The sequence below is a fragment of the Melospiza melodia genome, chromosome 31, assembly GCF_035770615.1.
Source record: "Melospiza melodia melodia isolate bMelMel2 chromosome 31, bMelMel2.pri, whole genome shotgun sequence".
Lineage (NCBI taxonomy): Eukaryota > Metazoa > Chordata > Aves > Passeriformes > Passerellidae > Melospiza > Melospiza melodia.
Genome location: NC_086224.1, coordinates 1,755,784 through 1,779,293, shown reverse-complemented (window position 1 = coordinate 1,779,293; position 23,510 = coordinate 1,755,784). Strand labels below are relative to the sequence as shown.

The 23,510-nt window shown below is 63.1% G+C and overlaps 2 protein-coding genes across 2 annotated transcripts; one reads left to right on the top strand and one right to left on the bottom strand.

The window, feature by feature from the left end:
• Positions 1 to 544: 544 nt before the first annotated feature.
• On the bottom strand, positions 545 to 2,689 carry LOC134431229 (proline-rich protein 2-like). Its single transcript, XM_063179215.1, has 3 exons — positions 2,527 to 2,689; positions 1,918 to 2,328; positions 545 to 606 (listed from the first exon to the last, which is right to left on the bottom strand). Exons 1-3 carry the CDS (start codon positions 2,687 to 2,689, stop codon positions 545 to 547), a joined length of 636 nt encoding a protein of 211 aa, XP_063035285.1.
• Positions 2,690 to 2,864: 175 nt separating this feature from the next.
• ADCY6 (adenylate cyclase 6) lies at positions 2,865 to 23,469 on the top strand. Its single transcript, XM_063179306.1, has 21 exons — positions 2,865 to 3,713; positions 6,511 to 6,660; positions 6,755 to 6,876; positions 8,298 to 8,409; positions 8,478 to 8,605; positions 9,829 to 9,987; positions 10,077 to 10,218; positions 10,302 to 10,430; positions 11,015 to 11,040; positions 11,136 to 11,283; positions 12,160 to 12,257; positions 12,338 to 12,425; positions 12,501 to 12,617; positions 12,693 to 12,851; positions 15,437 to 15,612; positions 15,697 to 15,726; positions 17,397 to 17,526; positions 18,525 to 18,788; positions 21,699 to 21,903; positions 22,605 to 22,729; positions 22,815 to 23,469. Exons 1-21 carry the CDS (start codon positions 2,880 to 2,882, stop codon positions 22,941 to 22,943), a joined length of 3,471 nt encoding a protein of 1,156 aa, XP_063035376.1. The 5' UTR covers positions 2,865 to 2,879; the 3' UTR covers positions 22,944 to 23,469.
• Positions 23,470 to 23,510: the final 41 nt, after the last annotated feature.

The following is a 23,510-nucleotide window of genomic DNA, read 5'->3' as shown; positions in this document are numbered from 1 at the left end:
CGCGTGCGGGGATGCGGGAGCCCCTCCGCCCGCATCCCGCCGGGACGGCTCCCGCCGTCACCGCGCCCCTTCCACGGTTCTGTCCGCCACCCCCACACCGGAGCATCCCCCCCGCTATGGGGTTACGCCCCCGGGGACTCCCGCGTGGGGCGGGCGGGGCCGTGGGGGGCTCACACCGGTGCCGGTGCTGCGGCATCGCCGGCCCGGAGGGGCAGAACGGGAGCGCGGCTGCACCGGGAGCCCCACGGAGCCCCGCACCCGCCCCCCCCGCGAGCGTCGGGACTTCCGCGTGGGGCCGCAGGGACACGGCCCCGCCGGCGGCTCCTAATTAATGATTAATCAGCGCTCCCCGGGGCCCCGCGCCGCCGCCGCCGCTGCGGGGGAGGGAAGGGAAGGGAAGGGAAGGGAAGGGAAGGGAAGGGAAGGGAAGGGAAGGGAAGGGAAGGGAAGGGAAGGGAAGGGAAGGGAAGGGAAGGGAAGAGGGGGATACGGGAGGTGCTGCCGTGGGGGGAGGGCAGGGTCGGTGCCACGGCCACGAGTGGGGTTACCGGGAATAGGGGGCCCCCGTGCCAGGGTGGGCGTGAGGATGTGAGGAAATGGGGGGCTCTGCAAGGGGGGTGTGTGTGCAAATAAGGGGGCTGTGAGTGTGTAAGAGACGTGTCAGGGTGTGTGTGCAAATAAGGGGGCTGTGAGTGTGCAAGAGACGTGTCAGGGTGTGTGTGCAAACAACGGGGGCTGTGAGTGTGTAAGGGCATGTGTGCAAATAAGGGGGCTGTGAGTGTGTAAGGGGTGTGCCAGGGTGTGTGTGCAAACAAAGGGGCCTGTGAGTGTGTAAAGAGTGGGTCAGGGTGTGTGTGCAAACAACGGGGCTGTGAGTGTGTAAGGGGTGTGCCAGGGTGTGTGTGCGAATAAGGGGGCTGTGAGTGTGTAAAGAGTGGGTCGGGGTGTGTGCAAACAAGGGGGGCTGTGAGTGTGTAAAGAGTGGGTCAGGGTGAGGGCGCGTGTAAGAGGGGCTGTGAGTGTGTAAAGGGGCTATAACGGGGGGTGTGCAAGGGCTGTGTGTGTGAAGGTGGGGCGGTGTGTGTAAGGGCTGTGTATGTGTAAAGGTGAGTGTGCAAGGGGTGGGTGTACGTGTGTGTGCAAGGCAGAGTGTGTGAAGTGTGTGGGGTGTGGGTGAGGGAGGTGCGTGGCCGTGTGAGTGTCTGTGTGTGTGTAAGGGCTGCGTGTGCAAACTGCGTGTGCAAGGGCTGTGTGTGTGCACCCACACCTGCTGTGCCTAAGGGGTTGCACAGGTGTGTGAACACGGGGATTCGTGTGTTTGCACACACATATCTCTGTGTCTATATGGGAGTGCATAACGGCGCTGCCTGAGTGTGCAAGGGCGTGTAAATGTGCACGGGTGTGTAAATGCGCAAGGAGGGCGTGTACTGCAATATCTGTGTGTGTAAGGGTTTGTGTGTGTGCGTGTGCAAGGGGATGCGTGCGTGTAGGTGTGTGTGCTGGCCGCGGGTGTGCAAAGGGATTCGCGTGCGCGGCCGTGCAACACGCGTGTGCCAGGGCGTGCAGTGCGTGTGCAAGGGGGCACCGGGATGTGTGCAAGGGGAAGGTGCTGGGGGCACCGGGGTGGGTGTGCAAGTGACACACTCACGGGGGTTGTGCGGACACGGGGGTCCCCGCCATGTCGGTGCGTGTGTCCGTGTGTCCGTGTGTCCGTGCGCAGCCCCGGGGGTGCGCGTCCGCCCCCGCCGCTCCGGGCCGTACCGGGCCGTTCCCGCCGCCGCCGCTGCGCCTTTAAGGCCGCCCGGCCGGGAGCGCCCGGGAGCGGATCCGGGCGGGGGGGGGGGGGGGGGGGGGGGGGCGGGCACCGGCCGGGGCGGGCCGGGGCTGCGCGGCCGCGACCGGGACCGGGGCCGCCACCGCCGCCGCCACCGGGGGCCCGGCCTGGGCGCGAGATGGGGCGGCGGGAACGCGGCGCGGCCGCCGTGTAGGAGCGGGCGGCGGCGGCGGGGCCGTGGCGGGGCGCGGGGCCCCGCGGCCGGCGGCGCCGGAGGCGGAGGTGAGCGGGGCCGCCCGGGCGCACCGGGAGCGGCGGGAGGGGCTGGGGGGGGGTGGATCGGGGCGGCGGCGGGGATCGGCACCGGGACCGCGATCGGGACTGGGAACTGGAACTGGGATTAGGGCGGGGGGCGACACCAGGCTGGGCCCCCGGGCGGCGGGAGCGGTGCGGCCCCCGGGGGGGTCCGGTGCGGCGGGAGCGGCCGGTGCGGCGGCCGGAGGGCGCTGGTGGGTCCCGGTGTACGGGCCGGGCTCGGCGGGGCTCCCCGGAGCCTGCCCGGAGCGGGGAGGGAGGGAGGGGAGGAGGGAGGCGGCCGCCGCCGCCGCCGCCACCGGGGCCGGCCCTTCCCGGTAGCCGTTCTCCGCCGCCGCTCGCCCGGAGCAGGGACCGGCTGCCACGTCCCGGCTGGTTCCCGGTGCCCCGGGGCGGCCGTGCCCGGTAAAACCCGTTGGCCGCCGTTCAAGACAAACAGGGCCGGGACGGCCGGGTCGGTCCCAGCTTTGTCGCAGGTCGCTGCACCGGGAAGGGCGGGCTCGGGGCGGCCTCGGCAGGGCCACGCACCGGGCACCGGGACAACGGGAACCCGACACCGGGAACCCAGCGCTGTGCACCGGGCACCCAGCACCGGGACATTGGGGCACCGGGAACCCAGCGCAGGGCCCACGGGAGAGCTGGGATTTGGGCTCTGCATCCCCAGGATGGTGGTGGGGACATCAGAACGCTCCACTCCTCGCACGGCTTCGCACCCCCGCGCACACCGGGGCTCCTGTTGGGGTGTCGGGGTGGGAGGACCAGGCCCTGACCCCTCCTCGGTGCCCACAGCATGTCGTGGTTCAGCGGCATCCTGGTGCCCAAGGTGGACGAGAGGAAGACGGCATGGGGGGAGCGCAACGGCAAGAAGGGCCCGCGGCCCCGGGGCGGCCTCTGCGGCCCCCGCTACATGAGCTGCCTGCAGGACCCTGAGATGGAGCGGGCCGCGGGACCCCCCCGGGGGCTGCGCTGCACTTGGCAGGAGGATCACTACGGCAAGAAGGGGCCCTCGGGCGAGCTGGGACTCAAATCCGTGGATGCGGGCTTGGAGGACGGCGAGGCCAAGGCGCCCAAGGCGGCGGCGGGACGCGGGGGGCGGCCGTCGGCGGGCGAGTGCTGGCGGCGCCTGCTCCAGGTTTTCCGCTCCAAACGCTTCCAGTCGGCCAAACTGGAGCGGCTTTACCAGCGCTACTTCTTCCAGATGAACCAGAGCAGCCTGACGGTGCTGATGGGAGTGCTGGTGCTGGTTTGCGGGGTGATGCTGCTCTTCCTCTGCCTGCCCGGTGCCCCCCACGTGCCGGCGGCCGCCGCGCTGGCCGGGGCCACGGCGCTGTTCCTGCTCCTCATGGTGCTGTGCAGCCGCAGCGCTTTCCCCCAGGACTACATGTGGGTGGTGAGCTACGTGGTGCTGGGGCTGCTGGCCGGGGTGCAGGCGCTGGGCACGGTGGCCGTGGCTCCCCGAAGCGCTGCCGAGGGGGTTTGGTGGAGCGTTTTCTTCATCTACATCACCTACACGCTGCTGCCCGTGCGGATGAGGGCGGCGGTGCTGGCTGGGGTCCTGCTGTCCGCCCTGCACCTCGCCATCGCCTGGCACCGCAATGCCAGCGACCCTTTCCTCTGGAAACAGGTGAGGGGCACACCTGGGAGGGGCTGAGCCCCGCGGGGTCCCGCCCTGCTGCCATCCCTGAATGCCGCTCTGGGATTTTTATTTTATTTTATTTTTTTGTTGTTGTTGTTTTTGCTGGAAAGTTCTAGATGTGGAGGGGGCCTCTTGGGGGAGGTTCCATGCTGGGGTCTCGCTGTGGGGATGGGATGGGCTCCTCATGCCGCCACAGAGCCACCATTGTGGGCTGCACCCACAAAGCCCCCGTTGTGGGGCTGGCGGAAACCCCCGAGGAGGGACGCGGGTCCAGGGCAGCAGGGCAGGGGAGTGGCCGTCACCCAGAGGGGCTGGGACACTGCCAATGTCCCCGATGTCCCCAATGTCCCCTGTCCTGCCTCTCTGAGGGCTCCCGGAGGGGTGCTGCTCAGCACAGGGGGTGCAGAGGGGTCCCCCATCCCTGGGGGTGTGTGTTCTGCCTGGGGGAGAAATGGGGGAAAACCCCCCCAAAATGGGCAAAATTGGAAATATGGGAATGGAGGAGAGAGACTGCGGGGCATGGAAGGGGGAGAAATGGGAGAAAAACCCCCAAAAATGGGCAAAAATGGGGGAAAACTGGAAATATGGGAATGGGGAAGACAAACTGCAGGGGATGGAAGGGGGAGAAATGGGAGAAAAACCCCCAAAATGGGCAAAAATGGAAATATGGGAATGGAGGAGAGAGACTGCGGGGGACAGAAGGGGGAGAAATGGGAGAAAAACCCCCAAAAATGGGCAAAAATGGGGGAAAACTGGAAATATGGGAATGGGGGAGAGAAACTGCAAGGGACGGAGGAGGAGAAATGGGGTGAAAATCGCAAAAATGGAAATATGGGAAATACGGGAATGGGGCAGAGAGACTGCGAGGGTTGGGAGGGGGGGAGAAATGGGGTGGAAAACCCAAAAAACGGGCAAAAATGGAACTATGGGAATGGGAGAGAGAGAGAAAGCCCCAGCAGCTCCCCCCTCCTTGAGCAGCGCCGCTCGTCCCCGTCACCCTCGCCCTGCCTGGCCGGGGCCGGGGCCACGTGCTGTCCCCGCGGGGCACGGGGCGAGGAGCGCGGCGACACCCGAGGCCGGCGGGGTCACGGGAAGCGCCCCCGGGGAGGGTTCGCCCTTTCGGGGCAGGAGCGCTGGGGCTCCGGGGGGATGCGATGGGGCCGGGCAGGGGATGCGAGGCCTCTGCTCCTCGGTGTCCCAGCGTGCTGGAGCGCTATAAATAGCCCTGGCCCCGCTCCCGGGGGATGGGGACGGGGACGGGGGGGAAACCGCAGCTCCCTCTCCGCAGCCATCGCCGCTTTCGGGCTTCCTCTGCTTCCCGAGGGCGTCCCCATGACCCCCCGAGCTCCAGGCTCCCGTGCACCCCCGGCTCCTGTATCCTCAGATCCCCCCTGCTCTGCTTTTAACATCCCCACATCCCCCTGCCCTGGCTCTCTCCAGGCCCTCCGCATTCACCCTTTGCATGTCCCCTGTGTCCCCAAGTCCCCTCTGCCACCCTAACCTGTGTCCTCAGGGCCCTGTGATCCCCCTACCATGTATCCCCTTTGCTCCACCTACCCTGTGTCCCCATGTCCCCTTTGCCCCCCATCCTGTGTCCCCAGGGCCCTGCATCCCCTGTTCCCTGGTTTCTCACAGCCCCAAGTCCCTCATGTCCCTGCAGCCCCCTTGCCTTGTTTTCCCTTGTCCTTTGGTGCCCCACATCCCCCTGACCCTGTCCCCTGTGTCCCCCTCACCCTGTCCCCCGTGTCCCCCTGACCCTGTCCCCTGTGTCCCAGGACCCCCCTGTCCCCCTGCCCTGAGTCCCCATGTCCCCATACCCACTCCCTCCTCTTTGCAGCACTCCCAATACCAAAGCCAAGGTTCTGTGCTGCAGAGGAGGGTGCCAGAGCTGGCTGGGGGTCCTTGGGTGGTCTCACCGAGCCCATCTCCCCCCCCCCAGCTCAGCGCCAATGCCCTGATCTTCCTCTGCACCAACGTGTCCCTTTGCCCCCCATCCCGTGTCCCCAAGTCCCTCATGTCCCTGCAGCCCCCTTGCCTTGCTTTCCCATGTCCTTTGGTGCCCCACATCCCCCTGACCCTTTGGTCCCCTGTGTCCCCCTGACCCTGTCCTCTGTGTCCCAGGACCCCCCTGTCCCCCGTGTCCCCCTGACCCTGTCCCCCGTGTCCCCCTGACCCTGTCCCCTGTGTCCCCCTCACCCTGTCCCCTGTGTCCCAGGACCCCCCTGTCCCCCTGCCCTGAGTCCCCATGTCCCCATACCCACTCCCTTCTCTGGTTCTGTGCTGCAGGGGAGGGTGGCAGAGCTGCCTGGGGGTCCCTGGGTGGTCTCACCAAGCCCACCTCCCCCCCCCCAGCTCAGTGCCAATGCCCTGATCTTCCTCTGCACCAACGTGTCCCTTTGCCCCCCATCCCGTGTCCCCAAGTCCCTCATGTCCCTGCAGCCCCCTTGCCTTGTTTTCCCATGTCCTTTGGTGCCCCACATCCCCCTGACCCTTTGGTCCCCTGTGTCCCCCTGACCCTGTCCCCTGTGTCCCCCTGACCCTGTCCCCTGTGTCCCAGGACCCCCCTGTCCCCTGTGTCCCCCTGACCCTGTCCCCTGTGTCCCAGGACCCCCCTGTCCCCTGCGTCTCCCTGACCCTGTCCCCTGTGTCCCAGGACCCCCCTGTCCCCCTGCCCTGAGTCCCCATGTTCCCATACCCACTCCCTCCTCTGGCTGGGGGTCCCTGGGTGGTCTCTGGCTGCCTGGGGGTCCCTGGGTGGTCTCACTAAGCCCACGTCCCCTTCCAGCTCAGTGCCAACGCCCTGATCTTCCTGTGCACCAACGTGGTGGGGGTCTGCACCCACTACCCGGCCGAGGTGTCGCAGCGCCAGGCCTTCCAGGAGACCCGAGGCTACATCCAGGCACGGCTGCACCTCCAGAGGGAGAACCGGCAGCAGGTGGGATGGTTGGGGGGTCCCGGGGGTCCCCCGCGCTGAGCTGGGGGTCCAGCAGCACCCCCTGACCCTGCTGGTGGCGTTGCTGTGGCTGCAGGAGCGGCTGCTGCTGTCGGTGCTGCCGCAGCACGTGGCCATGGAGATGAAGGAGGACATCAACACCAAGAAGGAGGACATGATGTTCCACAAGATCTACATCCAGAAGCACGACAACGTCAGGTACCGCGGGCACAGGGCGTGGGACGGCTTTGGGGGAGGCATCACCAGGGTGCCATGGGGTGCTCGAGGGTGTCGTAGGGTGCTTGGGGGTGCCATGGGGTGCTTGAGGGTGTTGTAGGGTGCTTGGGGGTGCTATGGAAGGTGCCACAGAGGGTGCCATGGGGTGCTTGAGGGTGTCGTAGGGTGCTTGAGGGTGTTGTAAGGTACTTGGGAGTGCTATGGAGGATGGCATAAAGGGTGCCATGGGGTGCTTGAGGGTGTGTAGGGTGCTTGGGGATGCCATGGAGAGTGGCATAAAGAGTGGCATGGGGTGCTTGAGGGTGTCATAGTGTGCTTGGGGGTGCCATGGAGGGTGGCATAAAAGGTGCCATGGGGTGCTTGAGGGTGTTGTAGGGTGCTTGGGGGTGCTATGGAAGGTGCCACAGAGGGTGCCATGGGGTGCTTGAGGGTGTGTAGGGTGCTTGGAGGTGCCATAGAGGGTGCCAGGGGGTGCTTGAGGATGTCATAGGGTGCTTGGGGGTGCCATGGAGGGTGCCATGGGGTGCTTGAGGGTGTGTAGGGTGCCATGGAGGGTGCCGTGGGGTGCTTGAGGGTGTCATAGTGTGCTTGGGGGTGCCATGAAGGGTGCCATGGGGTGCTTGAGGGTGTGTAGGGTGCTTGGGGATGCCATGGAGAGTGGCATAAAGGGTGGCATGGGGTGCTAGAGGGTGTCATAGGGTGCTTGGTGGTGCCATGGAGGGTGCCATGGGGTGCTTGAGGGTTTGTAGGGTGCTTGGGGATGCCATGGAGAGTGGCATAAAGGGTGGCATGGGGTGCTTGAGGGTGTGTAGGGTGCTTGGGGATGCCATGGAGAGTGGCATAAAGAGTGGCATGGGGTGCTTGAGGGTGTCATAGTGTGCTTGGGGGTGCCATGGGGTGCTTGAGGGTGTTGTAGGGTGCCATGGAGGGTGCCGTGGGGTGCTTGAGGGTGTCATAAAGTGCTTGGGGGTGCCATGGAGGGTGGCATAAAAGGTGCCATGGGGTGCTTGAGGGTATCATAGTGTGCTTGGGGGTGCCATGGAGGGTGGCATAAAGGATGCCATGGGGTGCTCGAGGGTGTCATAAGGTACTTGGGAGTGCCATGGAGGTGCCATAGAGGGTGCCATGGGGTGTTTGAGGGTGTCATAGGGTGCTTGGGGGTGCCATGGAGGTGCCATAGAGGGTGCCAGGGGGTGCTTGGGGGTATCATAGTGTGCTTGGGGATGCCATGGGCTGCTTGAGGGTGTCATGGGGTACTTGGGGGTGCCATGGAGGGTGCCATAAAGGGTGTCATAAGGTACTTGGGGGTGCCATGGAGGTGCCATAGAGGATGCCATGGGCTGCTTGAGGGTGTCTGGGGCAGCGTGTGGGCCACCCTCAGCCCGTGCTCTCCCTCCTGGCAGCATCCTCTTCGCGGACATCGAGGGTTTCACCAGCCTGGCGTCGCAGTGCACGGCGCAGGAGCTGGTGATGACGCTCAACGAGCTCTTTGCCCGCTTTGACAAGCTGGCAGCGGTGAGTGGAGGGGCCGGGGGATTTTGGGGGGGCTCCCGGAGCCCTCCTGACGTGCCGGTGCCCCCCAGGAGAACCACTGCCTGCGCATCAAGATCCTGGGCGACTGCTACTACTGCGTGTCGGGGCTGCCCGAGGCGCGCGGGGACCACGCTCACTGCTGCGTGGAGATGGGCGTGGACATGATCGAGGCCATCTCGTGAGTGGGGCAGAGCCGGGGCTGTGCCCGTGCCCTGGGCTGGCACAGCGTGGGGGGCTGCTCCTGACCCTGCTGTGCCCATCTTGTGCCACCACAGCTTGGGGGGCTGTTTCTGACCCTGCTGTGCCCGTGCCCTGGGCTGGCACAGCTTGGGGGGCTGCTCCTGACCCTGCTGTGCCCGTGCCCTGGGCTGGCACATCTCTGGTGCCTGACCCTGCTGTGCCCATCCTCAGTGCCACCACAGCTTGGGGGGCTGCTCCTGACCCTGCTGTGCCCATTCCCTGGGCTGGTACATCTCTAGTGCCTGACCCTGCTGTGCCCATCCCCAGTGCCACCACAGCTTGGGGGGGCTGCTCCTGACCCTGCTGTGCCCGTCCCCTGGGCTGGCACATCTCTGGTGCCTGACCCTGCTGTGCCCATCCTCAGTGCCACCGCAATGGGGGGCTGCTCCTGACCCAGCTGTGCCCATCCCCAGTGCCACCACATCTTGAGGGGCTGTTTCTGACCCTGCTGTGCCCGTGCCCTGGGCTGGCACAGCTTGGGGGGCTGCTCCTGACCCTGCTGTGCCCATCCCCAGTGCCATCACTGCTTGGGGGCTGAACCTGACCCTGCTGTGCCCATCCCCTGGGCTGTGCCCATCCTCAGTGCCACCACAGCTTGGGGGGGCTGCTCCTGACCCTGCTGTGCCCATTTCTGGTGCCACCTCAATTGGGGGGCTGCTCCTGACCCTGCTGTGCCCATCCCATAGGGTGCTTGGGGGTGCTATAGAGGGTGCCGTAGGGTGCTTGAGGGTGCCATGGAGTGCTTGAGGGTGCCATGAGGTGCTTTGGGATGCCATGGGGTGCTTGGGGGTGCCATAGGGTGCCATGGGGTGCTTGGGGGTGCCATAGGGTGCTTGGGGGTGCCATGGGGTGCCATAGGGTGCCATAGGGTGCTTGGGGTGCTGAAAGGGTGCCATGGGGGTGCCATGGAGGATGCCATAGGGCGCTTGGAGGTGCCATAGGGCACCATGGGGTGTTTGAGGGTGCCATAGGGGGTGCCATGGAGGGTGCCACAGAGGGTGCCATGGGGCGCTTGGGCGCACCATGAGGTGTCTGGTGCCAATGGGTGCTGTGGTGCTTGGGCACTCCCGAAAAGCCAAAGGCTACTTGGCGATGCCCCGAGGGCACCTGGGGGTGCCACGCAGCGCCCGGGGGGTGACGCGGTGCCGGTGCCATCCCCAGGCTGGTGCGAGAGGTGACGGGGGTGAACGTGAACATGCGCGTGGGCATCCACAGCGGGCGCGTTCACTGCGGCGTGCTGGGGCTGCGCAAGTGGCAGTTCGACGTCTGGTCCAACGACGTCACCCTGGCCAACCACATGGAGGCGGGCGGCAAAGCCGGGTGAGCCGGGCACAGGGGGCTGGGCACGGGGCTGGGCAGGGCGTGCCGGGCAGGGAGGGCTCAGCGTCTTCATCCTCCTCACCCCCCAGGCGGATCCACATCACCTGGGCCACGCTGCAGTACCTGAACGGGGACTACGAGGTGGAGCCGGGCCACGGCGGCGAGCGCAACGCTTACCTCAAGGAGCACAACATCGAGACCTTCCTCATCGTGGGCTGCAGCCAGAAGCGCGTCAGTTTTGGGGTGCTCCGAGGGGGCAGCGGGGGGTTGGGGAAGCTGGGGGTCACCCCCCTCATGGCCGTGTCACCCCGCAGAAGGAGGAGAAAGCCATCCTGGCCAAGCTGCAGCGCGCTCGCGCCAACTCCAGCGAGGGGCTGGTGCCACGCTGGGTGCCCGAGCGCTCCTTCTCCCGCACCAAGGACTCCAAGGCCTTCCGGCAGATGGTGAGCAGCCCTGGGCAGGGCGTTTGCATGGGGGACCCTCGGCACAGTGCTATCAGCCCCTCGCTGCCCTTCCGGGGCTGTCGGTGGCTTCCCCAGCCCTGCCCGCAGCTCTCGTGGCTTCCTCTGCTGCCTGTGGGCCTCAGGGAGTTCCTGGGTGGCCCCTGGTGCTCAGCAGCCCTTGGAGATCCTGCTGTGCCCATCCCCAGTGCCACCACAGCTTGGGGGGCTGCTCCTGACCCTGCTGTGCCCATCCCCTGGGCTGGCACATCTCTGATGCCTGACCCTGCTGTGCCCATCCTCAGTGCCACCACAGCTTGGGGGGGCTGCTCCTGACCCTGCTGTGCCCATCCCCAGTGCCCTGGGCATCCTCAGGGGTGTTAGACATCCCCTCCCTCCTCCCTTTGCAGACCCCTGGGACCCTCTTGCCCTTGCCAAAAGCCACTGGGGACTTCTCCTGCCCCATTTACCCCTGGAGCTCTGTCCCCCATCCTGGGTGACGCTGGGGGATGTGCCCTGTCCTTGGCACTCATGAGGGTTGCCCCCATCCGTGCCAGTGTCTCTGACACCTCCCTTGTGTCTCCCAGGGCATCGATGACTCCAGCAAGGACAAGTGAGTTGTTCCCATGCTGGGCTGCTGGGGGGGGGTCGTGACCAGCCCCTCCCTGGGGCAGAGCTGGGAGGGTCCTGACCCCCCCCATTCCCCAGCCGTGGTGCCCAGGAGGCCCTGAACCCTGAGGATGAGGTGGACGAGTTCCTGAGCCGGGCCATCGACGCCCGCAGCATCGACCAGCTCCGCAAGGACCACGTCAAGAAGTTCCTGCTCACCTTCCAGACCCCCGAGCTGGAGAAGAAGGTTGGGGGCCCCCTCTGTCCCCGTTGTTCTGGACCCACCATTCTGTCTGTCTCTTGAAGTCCTCTCTGCCCTGGCCCCGTCAGCATCTTTGTCCTCCCTTCTCTCTTCCATCCCTTGGGGTCTTCTCTGTGCTGGTTTCGTGGTTCCTCCACCTTCTCAGCCTCATTCCCTCCATTCCATCCCCTGGGGTCCCCCCTGTCCCTTCCATCCCCTGGGGTCCTCTCATCCCCCACCATTCCATCTTCTGGGGTCCCCCCTGTCCTTTCCCATCCTCTGGGGTCCTCTCATCCCCCACCATTCCATCTTTCCATCCCCTGGGGTCCCCCCCTGCCATCTTCTGGGTCCTCCCATCCCTTGGGGTCTTCTCTGTGCTGGTTTCGTGGTTCCTCCACCTTCTCAGCCTCATTCCCTTCATTCCATCTTCTGGGGTCCCCCCTGTCCCTTCCATCCTCTGGGGTCCTCTCATCCTCCACCATTCCATCTTTCCATCCCCTGGGGTCCCCCCTGTCTCCTCCCATCCCCTGGGGTCCCCTCCCTACATCCCATTCCCATTCCCACCCCATGCCCCAGGGTGTTCTTGTCCCCCTTTTCCCCACCCCCTGGGGTCCCCCCCATTTCCCTCCATCCCGTTTCTTGCATCCCCTGGGGTTCCCCATTCCCCTCTGTCCCATCCTTTGGGGTTGCTCCTGTCCCCTCTGTATCCCAGTCCCCCCTCATCTGCACCCCTTGGGGTTCCCCCATTTCCCTCCATCCTGTCTTCCCCCATTCCCTGCTGTCCCCTCAGTGCCACCTCCACTCTTCCCCTGGGACCCCCCTGAGGTTCTGGGGTCCCCCCTCTCTCCATCCAACCATCCCAAGCTCCCCGTGTCCCCTCAGTACTCCAAGAAGGTCGATGACCGTTTTGGTGGCTACGTGGCCTGTACCCTCCTCGTCTTCTGCTTCATCTGCTGCCTCCAGATCCTGGTGTTCCCCCAGTAAGTGCTGCAGCCCCCCAAAATACCAGCTCTGACCCCCCCCCCCCAAACCCCATCACTCACCTCCCACCTCTCCCCAGCTCCTCGCTGATGCTCGGGGTCTACGTCAGCATCTTCATCCTCCTTGCTGCCATCCTCTTCATCTGCGCCATCTACTCCTGCGTCACTGTGAGTACCCGAGGGCTGGGGGAGGGTTTTTGGGGGGCTCAGCCACGCCTGACAGGCTCCTTGGTGCCCCCCCAGCTCTTCCCCGCCGCCCTGCAGCAGCTCTCCCGTGGCATCGTCCAGTCCCGTGCCCGCAGCACGGGCATCGCCGTCTTCGCCATCCTCCTCGTCTTCATCGCCGCCTTTGTCAACATGGTAGGGTCACGGGGGTCTGGGGGGGTTTTGGGGGGGCTGTGGGGCACCAGCTCACCCCTCTTTGCCCCCCCCCAGTTCTCCTGCAGCCGCGTGGCCCTGCGGGACTGTGCTGCCCGTGAGCTCAACGTCACCCCCGGCTCCGTGGGGCCGTGCCAGCTCCGTGCCCTCAACTTCTCCCTGGGCACTGCCATGGGCTCCTGCCACGGCGACGGGCTGGCCTGTGACTTCCCCGAGGTGAGCGGCCGTGGGCACTGCCTGGCACAGGGCGTGGCTCCCACAGGGGGCCCTGCTGGTGCCAAGTCCTCCCTGGGTGCTGGCAGAGGGTGCCCATGCATGCAGTGTCCCCAGGGATGCTGGCACAGGGTCCCAGAGGGTGGCAGAGTGCTGGCACTGGGTCCCCATGGGTGCAGTGTCCTCAAACATGCTGGCACAGGGTCCCTGAGAACTCAGGGTGCTGGAATGGGGGTCCCTGCAGGCACTGTGTCCCCAAGGGTGCTGGTGTGGGGTCCCCATGGGTGCAGTGTCCCCAAAAGCGCTGGCACAGGGTCTCTAACGATGCAGGATGCTGGCACAGGGTCTCTGTGGGCACTGTGTCCCTAAGGACGCTGGCACAGGGTCCCAGAGGGTTCAGCGTCCCCCAGAGTGCTGGCACTGTGTCCCCAAGGGTGCTGGTGTGGGGTCCCCATGGGTGCAGTGCCACCAAACATGCTGGCACGGGGTCCCTGAGAACATAGGATGTTGGAATGGGGTCCCTGCAGGCACTGTGTCCCCAGAGATGGTGGCACAGGGTCCCAGAGCGTTCAGTGTCCCCCCAGGGTGGTGGCACTGGGTCCCCATGGGTGCAGGGTGCCAGCACAGGGTGCCCACACACACATGGGGTGCTGGGACAGGTTGCTCAGGTCCAAGGTCCTCAGTGGGTGCTGGCACTGAGCCCTTGAGGTTGCTGGGTGCTGGCACAGTGTCCCCAGGGGTGCAAGGTCCCTGTGGGTGTGGGGAGGTGCTGGCATTCCTGGGGTGCTGCAGGAGTTCCTGGGGTGCTGCAGGGTCCCCAAGGTGCTTCAGGGGTTCCTGGGATGCTGCCTGGGCTCCCTGGGGTGCTGCAGGAGTTCCTGGGGTCCCCAAGGTGCCATTCAGGGTTCCTGGGGTGCCATCTGGGGTTCTTGGGGTGCTTTAGGAATCCTGTGGTGCTGGCTGGTGTTCCCAGGGGTGCCATGTGGGGTTCCCAGTCTGCTTCAGGGGTTACTGGGGTGCTGCAGAGATCCCATGGGTGCGAGGTTCCCCGTCCTGGGGTGCCATCTGGGGTTCCTGGGGTGCCATCTGGGGTTCCTGGGGTGCCATGTGGGGTTCCTGGGTGCCATGTGGGGTTCCTGGGTGCCATGTGGGGTTCCTGGGGTGCCATCTGGGGTTCCTGGGGTGCCATCTGGGGCTCCCAGTGTGCTGCAGAGGTTTCTGGGGTGCCATCAGGGATTTCCAGGAGTGCCTGCCAGTATTCCCAGGGTGCTCCAGGTGTTCCCAGGGTGCCCTCCAGCATTCCAGAGGTGCTCCAGGGGTTCCTGGAATGCCAGTCTTGGTTCCTGGGGTGCCATCTGCGGCTCCCAGTGTTCTGTAGATGTTTTTGGGGTGCCATCAGGGATTTCCAGAAGTGCCTGCCAGTATTCCCAGGGTGCTCCAGGGTTCCTGGAATGCCAGTCTTGGTTCCTGGGGTGCCATCTGGTGTTCCTGGGTGCCATCTGGGGTTCCTGGGGTGCCATCTGGGGCTCCCAGTGTGCTGCAGAGGTTTCTGGGGTGCCATCAGGGATTCCCAGGAGTGCCTGGAGTATTCTCAGGGTGCTCCAGGTTTCCTGGAATGCCAGTCTTGGTTCCTGGGGTGCCATCTGGGGTTCCTGGGTGCCATCTGGGGTTCCTGGGGTGCCATCTGGGGTTCCTGGTGTGCCATCTGGGACTCCCAGTGTGCTGCAGAGGTTACTGGGGTGCCATCAGGGTTTTACAGAAGTGCCTGCCAGTATTCCCAGGGTGCTCCAGGGTTCCTGGAATGCCAGTCTTGGTTCCTGGGGTGCCATCTGGGGTTCTTGGGGTGCTTCAGGAGTCCTGTGGTGCTGGCTGGTGTTCCCAGGGGTGCCATGTGGGGTTCCCAGTGTGCTGCAGGGGTTACTGGGGTGCTGCAGAGATCCCATGGGTGCGAGGTTCCCCATCCTGGGGTGCCATGTGGGGTTCCTGGGTGCCATGTGGGGTTCCTGGGGTGCCATGTGGGGTTCCTGAGGTGCCATCTGGGGCTCCCAGTGTGCTGTAGATGTTTCTGGGGTGCCATCAGGGATTTCCAGAAGTGCCTGCCTGTATTCCCAGGGTGCTCCAGGTGTTCCCAGGGTGCCATCCAGCATTCCAGGGGTGCTCCAGGGGTTCCTGGAATGCCAGTCTTGGTTCCTGGGGTGCCATCTGGGGTTCTTGGGGTGCTTCAGGAATCCTGTGGTGCTGGCTGGTGTTCCCAGGGGTGCCATGTGGGGTTCCCAGTGTGCTGCAGGGGTTACTGGGGTGCGGGGTTCCCTGTCCTGGGGTTCTTGGGGTGCCATCTGGGGTTCCTGGGGTGCCATCTGGGGCTCCCAGTGTGCTGCAGAGGTTACTGGGGTGCCATCAGGGATTTCCAGAAGTGCCTGGAATATTCTCAGGGGTGTCTGCCAGTATTCCCAGGGTGCTCCAGGGTTCCTGGAATGCCATTCCTGGTTCCTGGGGTGCCATCTGGTGTTCCTGGGTGCCATCTGGTGTTCCTGGGTGCCATCTGGTGTTTTTGGGGTGCTGCTGCCATCCCACCGTGTGCCCCCCAGTACTTCAGCTACAGCGTGGTGCTCAGCCTGCTGGCCTGCTCCGTCTTCCTGCACATCAGCAGCATCGGGAAGCTGCTGCTCATGGTGGGCATCGAGGCCACGTTCCTGCTGCTGGTGGAGGGGCCTCACGCAGCTCTCTTTGACAACGCCGACCTGCTGGTCCTGGCCAACGCCCTGTGAGTGTCCCCAGTCCTCCCCCAGGGGTCCCCACACCGGGGCTGTGTCCCCACCCCACTGACACCCGGCTCCTGTCCCCACAGGCCCCCCTTCAACATGACCCAGGGAGAGTGGTGAGTGGGGAACTGGAGCCACTGGGGTGGGCAGAAGCAGGAGGGTCCCTTGGGGGTCTGGGTACAGCCTCGGGGGCTCTGGTGTGGGCTCAGTTTTGGGGTCTGGGTGCGAAGCTGGGGCTCCTTTGGGTGGCTGAGTGGATCTTTGGGGTCCACCATGCAGATTTAGGGTCCCTAGGATGGGAGGGTGAATAGGGAGGGTGTGGATGCAGCTGTGGGGTCCCTGAAGGGGGTGGTCTGGGTGGATCTTTGGGGTCAGATGCATGTTTGGGGTTGGGTGAGTGGGAACTTTTGGGTCTGAGTGCAGATTTGGGGTCTCTTGGAAGAGTGGGTGAATCTTTGGGGTTAGGTGCACGTTTAGGGTTCCCCCGTGTGGGTGAATGGAACTTGGGGGTCTGAGTGCAGATCTGGTGTCCATGGAGTGGGTAGGTGGATCTTTGGGGTTGGGTGCACATCTGGGGTTCCCCTAGGTGGGTGAGTGGGATCTTGGGGCTCTGATTTGGTGTCCCTTGAGTGGGTGGGTGGATCTTTTGTGTCTGAGTGCAGGTTTTGGGTCTCTTGGATGAGTGGGTGAATCTTTGGGGTTCCCCTGTGTGGGTGAGTGGGAACTTTGGGCTCTGAATGCAGATTTGCCATCTCTGGAGTGGGTGGGTGGATCTTTTGTGTCTGGGTGAAGGTTTTGGGTCTCTTGGATGAGTGGGTGAATCTTTGGGGTTAGGTGCACATTTGGGGTTCCCCTGTGTGGGTGAGTGGGATCTTGGGGCTCTGAGCGCAGATTTGGTGTCCCTCGAGTGGGTGGGTGGATCTTTGGGGTTGGGTGCACATCTGGGGTTCCCCTAGGTGGGTGAGTGGGATCTTGGGGCTCTGATTTGGTGTCTCTTGAGTGGGTGGGTGGATCTTTGGGGTCTGAGTCCAGATTTGGGGTCTCTTGGAAGAGTGGGTGAATCTTTGGGGTTCCCCCGTGTGGGTGAGTGGGAACTTTGGGCTCTGAATGCAGATTTGCCATTCCTGGAGTGGGTGGGTGGATCTTTGGGGTTAGGTGCACGTTTGGGGTTCCCCTGTGTGGGTGAGTGGGATCTTGGGGCTCTGATTTGGTGTCCCTTGAGTGGGTGGGTGGATCTTTGGGGTTCCCCTGTGTGGGTGAGAGGGAACTTTGGGCTCTGAGTGCAGATTTGGTGTCCATGGAGTGGGTGGGTAGATCTTTGGGGTCTGAGTGCAGATTTGGGGTCTCTTGGAAGAGTGGGTGAATCTTTGGGGTTCCCCCGTGTGGGTGAGTGGGAACTTTGGGCTCTGAATGCAGATTTGCCATCCCTGGAGTGGGTGGGTGGATCTTTGGGGTTAGGTGCACGTTTGGGGTTCCCCCGTGTGGGTGAATGGAACTTGGGGGTCTGAGTGCAGATTTGGTGTCCCTCGAGTGGGTGGGTGCATGTTTGGGGTCTGGGCGTACGTTTGGTGTCTGGGTGCAGTTTGGGGTCTCTGGGTGCACGTTTGGGGTCTGGGTGCAGTTTGGGATCTCTGGGTGCAGTTTGGGATCTCTGGGTGCATGTTTGGGGTCTGGGTGCAGTTTGGGGTCTCTGGGTGCACGTTTAGGGTCTGGGTGCAGTTTGGGGTCTCTGGGTGGGCAGGGACAGATCCCCCAGCCCACCTCAGGGCTCCTGGGGGTCCTGCAGCCCGGCAGAGGGGAAGGTGGCCCTGCGCTACGTGACCCCCGTGGTCCTGGCCGTGTTTGCCCTCGCGCTGTACCTGCACGCGCAGCAGGTCGAGTCCACCGCCCGCCTCGACTTCCTCTGGAAGCTCCAGGTAGGAGCAAGGTGTGGGGGGCTGGGAACGACCCTTTTCCTGCAGCCTGAGACTGGGACTGAGCCCCTCCCTGCACCCCAGCACTGGGGTGACCATGGGGCTGGGAGCAACCTCTGGACTGGGGTGACCATGGGGCTGGGAGCAACCCCAGAATTGGGGTGACCATGGGGCTGAGACCAACCCCAGGACTGAGGTGCCCATGGGGCTGAGACCAACCCCAGAATTGGGGTGACCATGGGGCTGGGACCAACCCCAGAATTGGGGTGACCATGGGGCTGGGACCAACCCCAGAATTGGGGTGACCATGGGGCTGGGACCAACCCTTTTCCTGCACCCCAGGACTGGGTGGACCATGGGGTTGGGACCAACCCTTTTCCTGCACCCCAGGACTGGGGTGACCATGGGGCTGGGAGCAACCCCAGGACTGGGGTGACCATGGGGCTGGGACCAACCCCAGGACTGGGGTGCCCATGGGGCTGGGACCAACCCCAGGACTGGGGTGCCCATGGGGCTGGGACCAACCCCAGGACTGGGGTGACCATGGGGCTGGGACCAACCCCAGCACTGGGGTGACCATGGGGCTGAGACCAACCCTTTCCCTGCACCCCAGGACTGGGGTGACCATGGGGTTGGGACCAACCCCAGGACTGGGGTGACCATGGGGTTGGGACCAACCCCAGAATTGGGGTGACCATGGGGCTGGGACCAACCCTTTCCCTGCACCCCAGGACTGGGGTGACCATGGGGCTGAGACCAACCCCGGGACTGGGGTGACCATGGGGCTGGGACCAACTCCCTCTCCACACCCCAGCACTGGGGTGACCATGGGGCTGGGAGCAACCCTTTCCCTGCATCCCAGGAGTGGGGTCACCATAGGGCTGGTATCAACCCCAGGACTGGGGTGCCCACGGGGCTGGGACCAACCCCCTCTCCACACCCTGATGCTGGGGTGGCTGTGGGGCTCCTGTGGCAGCTCCCACCTGGCTCTGTGCCCACAGGCAACGGGTGAGAAGGAGGAGATGGAGGAGCTGCAGGCCTACAACCGGCGGCTGCTGCACAACATCCTGCCCAAGGACGTGGCCGCGCACTTTCTGGCCCGCGAGCGGCGCAACGACGAGCTCTACTACCAGTCCTGCGAGTGCGTGGCCGTCATGTTCGCCTCCATCAGCAACTTCTCCGAGTTCTACGTGGAGCTGGAGGCCAACAACGAGGGGGTGGAGTGTCTGCGGCTGCTCAATGAGATCATCGCCGACTTCGATGAGGTGCTGGGCCGAGGGGGTGCATGGGGGGTGAAGGGCACAGGGATGGGGTGCAAAATGGGGTTCGTGGGGTGCTGGAGAGGCTGTGGAGCAGTGGGGATGAGGTACAGGGTGTGCTCATCCTTGGAGAAGCCATGGAGCAGCTTTCATGGAGCCACAGGAGTGGGTGCTGGGCATTGTGGAGCAGCATGGATAGAATGCACAAGGATGAGGTGCAGGAAGATGGGGTGGTGGAGAGGCTGTGGAACACCAGGTTTGGGGACAGAGTGCAGGAGATGGAGTGCATGGGGTGGTGGAGAAGCTGTGGAGCACCATGGATGAGGATGGGGTGCAGAGAACACAGACACAGGTTTGGAGCACCATGGATGAGGTGCAAGATGGGGTGCACAAGATACGGAGAGCCTGCAGAGCACCATGTTTGTGACAGGATGCAGGAGATGGTGGAGAGGTTGTGGAGCACCATGGAGGAGGTTGGGGTGCAGGGGATGTGGTCATGGGGTGCTGGAGAGGCAGTGGAGCAGTGGGGATGAGGTACAGGGTGTGCTCATCCTTGGAGAAGCCATGGAGCAGCTTTCATGGAGCCACAGGAGTGGGTGCTGGGCATTGTGGAGCAGCATGGATAGAATGCACAAGGATGAGGTGCAGGAAGATGGGGTGGTGGAGAGGCTGTGGAACACCAGGTTTGGGGACAGAGTGCAGGAGATGGTGGGCACAGGGTGCTGAGAAGCTGTGGAGCACCATGAATGAAGATGGGGTGCAGAGAACACAGACACAGGTTGTGGAGCACCATGGATGAAGTGCAAGATGGGGTGCACAAGATATGGAGATCCTGCAGAGCACCATGTTTGTGACAGGGTGAAGGAGATGGTGTGTAGGGGTTGGTGGAGATTGTGGAGCACCATGGAGGAGGTTGTGGTCCGGGGGACAGGGTGCAGGAGATGGTGGGCACAGGGTGCTGAGAAGCTGTGGAGCACCATGAATGAAGATGAGGTGCAGAAGTTTTAACAGCCACAGATTGCAGGAGAAGCTGTGGAGCACCATGGATGAAGATGGGGTACAGGGAACACAGACACAGGTTGTGGAGCACCATGGATGAGGTGCAAGATGGGATGCACAAGATATGGAGAGCCTGCAGAGCACCATGTTTGTGACAGGATGCAGGAGATGGTGGAGAGGTTGTGGAGCACCATGGAGGAGGTTGGGGTGCAGGGGATGTGGTCATGGGGTTCTGGAGAGGCAGTGGAGCAGTGGGGATGAGGTACAGGGTGTGCTCATCCTTGGAGAAGCCATGGAGCAGCTTTCATGGAGCCACAGGAGTGGGTGCAGGGTGTGCTGGAGAAGCTGTGGAGCAGCGTGGATGGAGTGCACAAGGATGAGGTGCAGGAAGATGGGGTGGTGGAGAGGCTGTGGAACACCAGGTTTGGGGACAGAGTGCAGGAGATGGTGGGCACAGGGTGCTGGAGAAGCTGTGGAGCACCATGGATGAAGATGGGGTACAGGGAACACAGACACAGGTTTGGAGCACCATGGATGAGGTGCAAGATGGGATGCACAAGATATGGAGAGCCTGCAGAGCACCATGTTTGTGACAGGATGCAGGAGATGGTGTGTAGGGGTTGGTGGAGATTGTGGAGCACCATGGAGGAGGTTGTGGTCCAGGGGACAGGGTGCAGGAGATGGTGTGCATGGAGTGCTGGAGAAGCTGTGGAGCACCATGAATGAAGATGAGGTGCAGAGAACACAGACACAGGTTTGGAGCACCATGAATGAAGATGAGGTGCAGAAGTTTTAACAGCCACAGATTGCAGGAGAAGCTGTGGAGCACCATGGATGAAGATGGGGTACAGGGAACACAGACACAGGTTGTGGAGCACCATGGATGATGTGCAAGATGGAATGCACAAGATACGGAGAGCCTGCAGAGCACCATGTTTGTGACAGGATGCAGGAGATGGTGGAGAGGTTGTGGAGCACCATGGAGGAGGTTGAGGTGCAGGGGATGTGGTCATGGGGTGCTGGAGAGGCTGTGGAGCAGTGGGGATGAGGTACAGGGTGTACTCATCCTTGGAGAAGCCATGGAGCAGCTTTCATGGAGCCACAGGAATGGGTGCTGGGCATTGTGGAGCAGCATGGACAGAATGCACAAGGATGAGGTGCAGGAAGATGGGGTGGTGGAGAGGCTGTGGAACACCAGGTTTGGGGACAGAGTGCAGGAGATGGAGTGCATGGGGTGGTGGAGAAGCTGTGGAGCACCATGGATGAGGATGGGGTGCAGAGAACACAGACACAGGTTGTGGAGCACCATGGATGAGGTGCAAGATGGGGTGCACAAGATATGGAGAGCCTGCAGAGCACCATGTTTGTGACAGGGTGAAGGAGATGGTGTGCAGGGGGTGTGGGAGAGGTTGTGGAACACCATGGAAGAAGATGGGGTGCAGGGGATGTGGTCATGGGGTGTTGGAGAGGTTGTGGAATGCCATGGAGGAGGTTGGGGTGCAGGGGATGTAGTCATGGGGTGCTGGAGAAGCTGTGGAGCACCATGGATGAGGTGCAAGATGGGGTGCACAAGATATGGGGAGCCTGCAGAGCACCATGTTTGTGACAGGGTGCAGGAGATGGTGTGTAGGGGGTGGTGGAGAGATTGTGAAGCACCACGGAGAAGGTTGGGGTGCAGGGGATGTGGTCATGGGGTGCTGGAGGGGTTGTGGAATGCCATGGAGGAGGTTGGGGTGCAGGGGATGTGGTCATGGCGTGCTGGAGAGGCTGTGGAGCAGCTTTGCTGGAGCCACAGTGCAGGAGGTGCTGGAAAAGCCACGGAGCAGCACTCACAGGGCCACAGGAGGGCGTGCAGGATTTGGGGTACCCATCACCCTGCCAAGGTGCTGTGGGGGTGAGCCCAGCCCGTCCCCCCAGATCATCAGCGAGCAGAAGTACCGGCAGCTGGAGAAGATCAAGACCATTGGCAGCACCTACATGGCGGCCTCGGGGCTCAACGCGGCCACGTACGACCGCGAGGGCCGGAGCCACATCGCGGCGCTGGCCGACTACGCCATGCACCTCATGGAGCAGATGAAGTACATCAACGAGCACTCCTTCAACAACTTCCAGATGAAGATTGGTGAGCCCTTGCACGCCCCTTGCACGCCCCTCTGCACCCCCAGCCACCCCACACTGTTGTTTATGGCTTTGTTCTGGTGTGGCTTTTGCACCCCTATTTCCTCTCTCATCCCCTCCCTTTCCCAATCACCTTTTCTTTTTCCCTTTCATACCCCATTTTCCTCACACCCCTTTTCCTTTTATACCCCCTTTTCTCCTCTCCTGCCCTTTTTCTGCTCTTGTGCCCCCTTTTTCCCCCCTCACCCCCTTTTGTCTTCTCACCTGTCCTTTCCCCTCACCCCTTCTTTACCAATCTCACTTTCCCCACCCAATTTTCCCCTCTCCCCCTCACCTCCCCTTTTTCCCCTCCGCATTCCTCCTCTCCCTGTCACTCTCTCCTTTTCCAATCTCACCCCCTACCTCTTTTTTTTTTCCCCCTCACCCCTATTTCCCCCTTTTTCTCGTCTCCCCATCACCTCCCCTTTTTCCCCTCCACATTCCTCCTCTCCCTGTCACACTCTCCTTTTCCAATCTCACTTTCCCCCTTTCCCCACGCAATTTTCCCCTCTCACATCCCCTTTTTCCCCTCCACATTCCTCTTCTGTCACTCTCTCCTTTTCCAATCTCACCCCCTACCCCTTCTTTTCCCTTCTCTCACTCCTTTTTTCCCCCTCTTCCCCGAGTATTTGGGTTTTCCCTGACTCTCAACCCTGTCCCCCCCAGGCCTGAACATGGGCCCAGTGGTCGCAGGGGTCATCGGGGCTCGCAAACCCCAATATGACATTTGGGGCAACACCGTCAACGTCTCGAGCCGCATGGACAGCACCGGGGTCCCTGATCGTATCCAGGTCAGTCAGGGCTGGGAGGGACACAGGACACCTGCCCAGAGACCCCCAAATCCCCCCCCTTACCCCCTGTGTCCCCCCCCTCCAGGTGACAACAGACCTGTACCAGGTGCTGGCGGCCAAGGGCTACGTGTTGGAGTGCCGGGGGCTGGTCAAGGTCAAGGGCAAGGGGGAGATGACCACCTACTTCCTCAATGCGGGCCCTGGGGGCAGTTAGGGGGGGTCCCCGTGGTGTCCCCTCATGCTGGGGGACTCCCCCAGGCAAAAAAAAAAAAAAAAAAAAAAGGAAAAAAAATCCCCAAATATATTAAGAAAAAAAAAAAAAGGGAGAAATGGACACAAGGAGGTGGTTGGGGAGGTAACCCTGTGCCCCCCCTCCGTGGGTGTTTTAGGGGGTGTTTCCCAGCCCTGCACCGGGGTGTTTTTTGTGGGTGGGGGTCATGGTAACCCCCCAATCTCTTTGCTGAACCCCCCCATGTGCCAAAGAGGGGAGATGGGCCCCCCTCCCCCCCCAGAAAAGGGACTGCAGGGGGTTTTGGGGGTCCCCAGCCCCCTCCATGTGCCAAATTGAAGTGCCGCCTGCGGGGGTGGGGAGGCGCAGGCCCAGCATCTCCGCAGCCCCCTCACCCCCCGGGGGTCCCAGCTCCTTCTGGGGGGCTGTGGCGGGGAGGGGAGGGGGGAAAGACCCTCCCCCTTTTAAATGCAAAAAAAAAAAAAACCTAATGAAGTGACTTTTTTTTTTTTTCTTTCTTTTATTTTTTTTTGGAAGCAGTTTTGGGGCGGG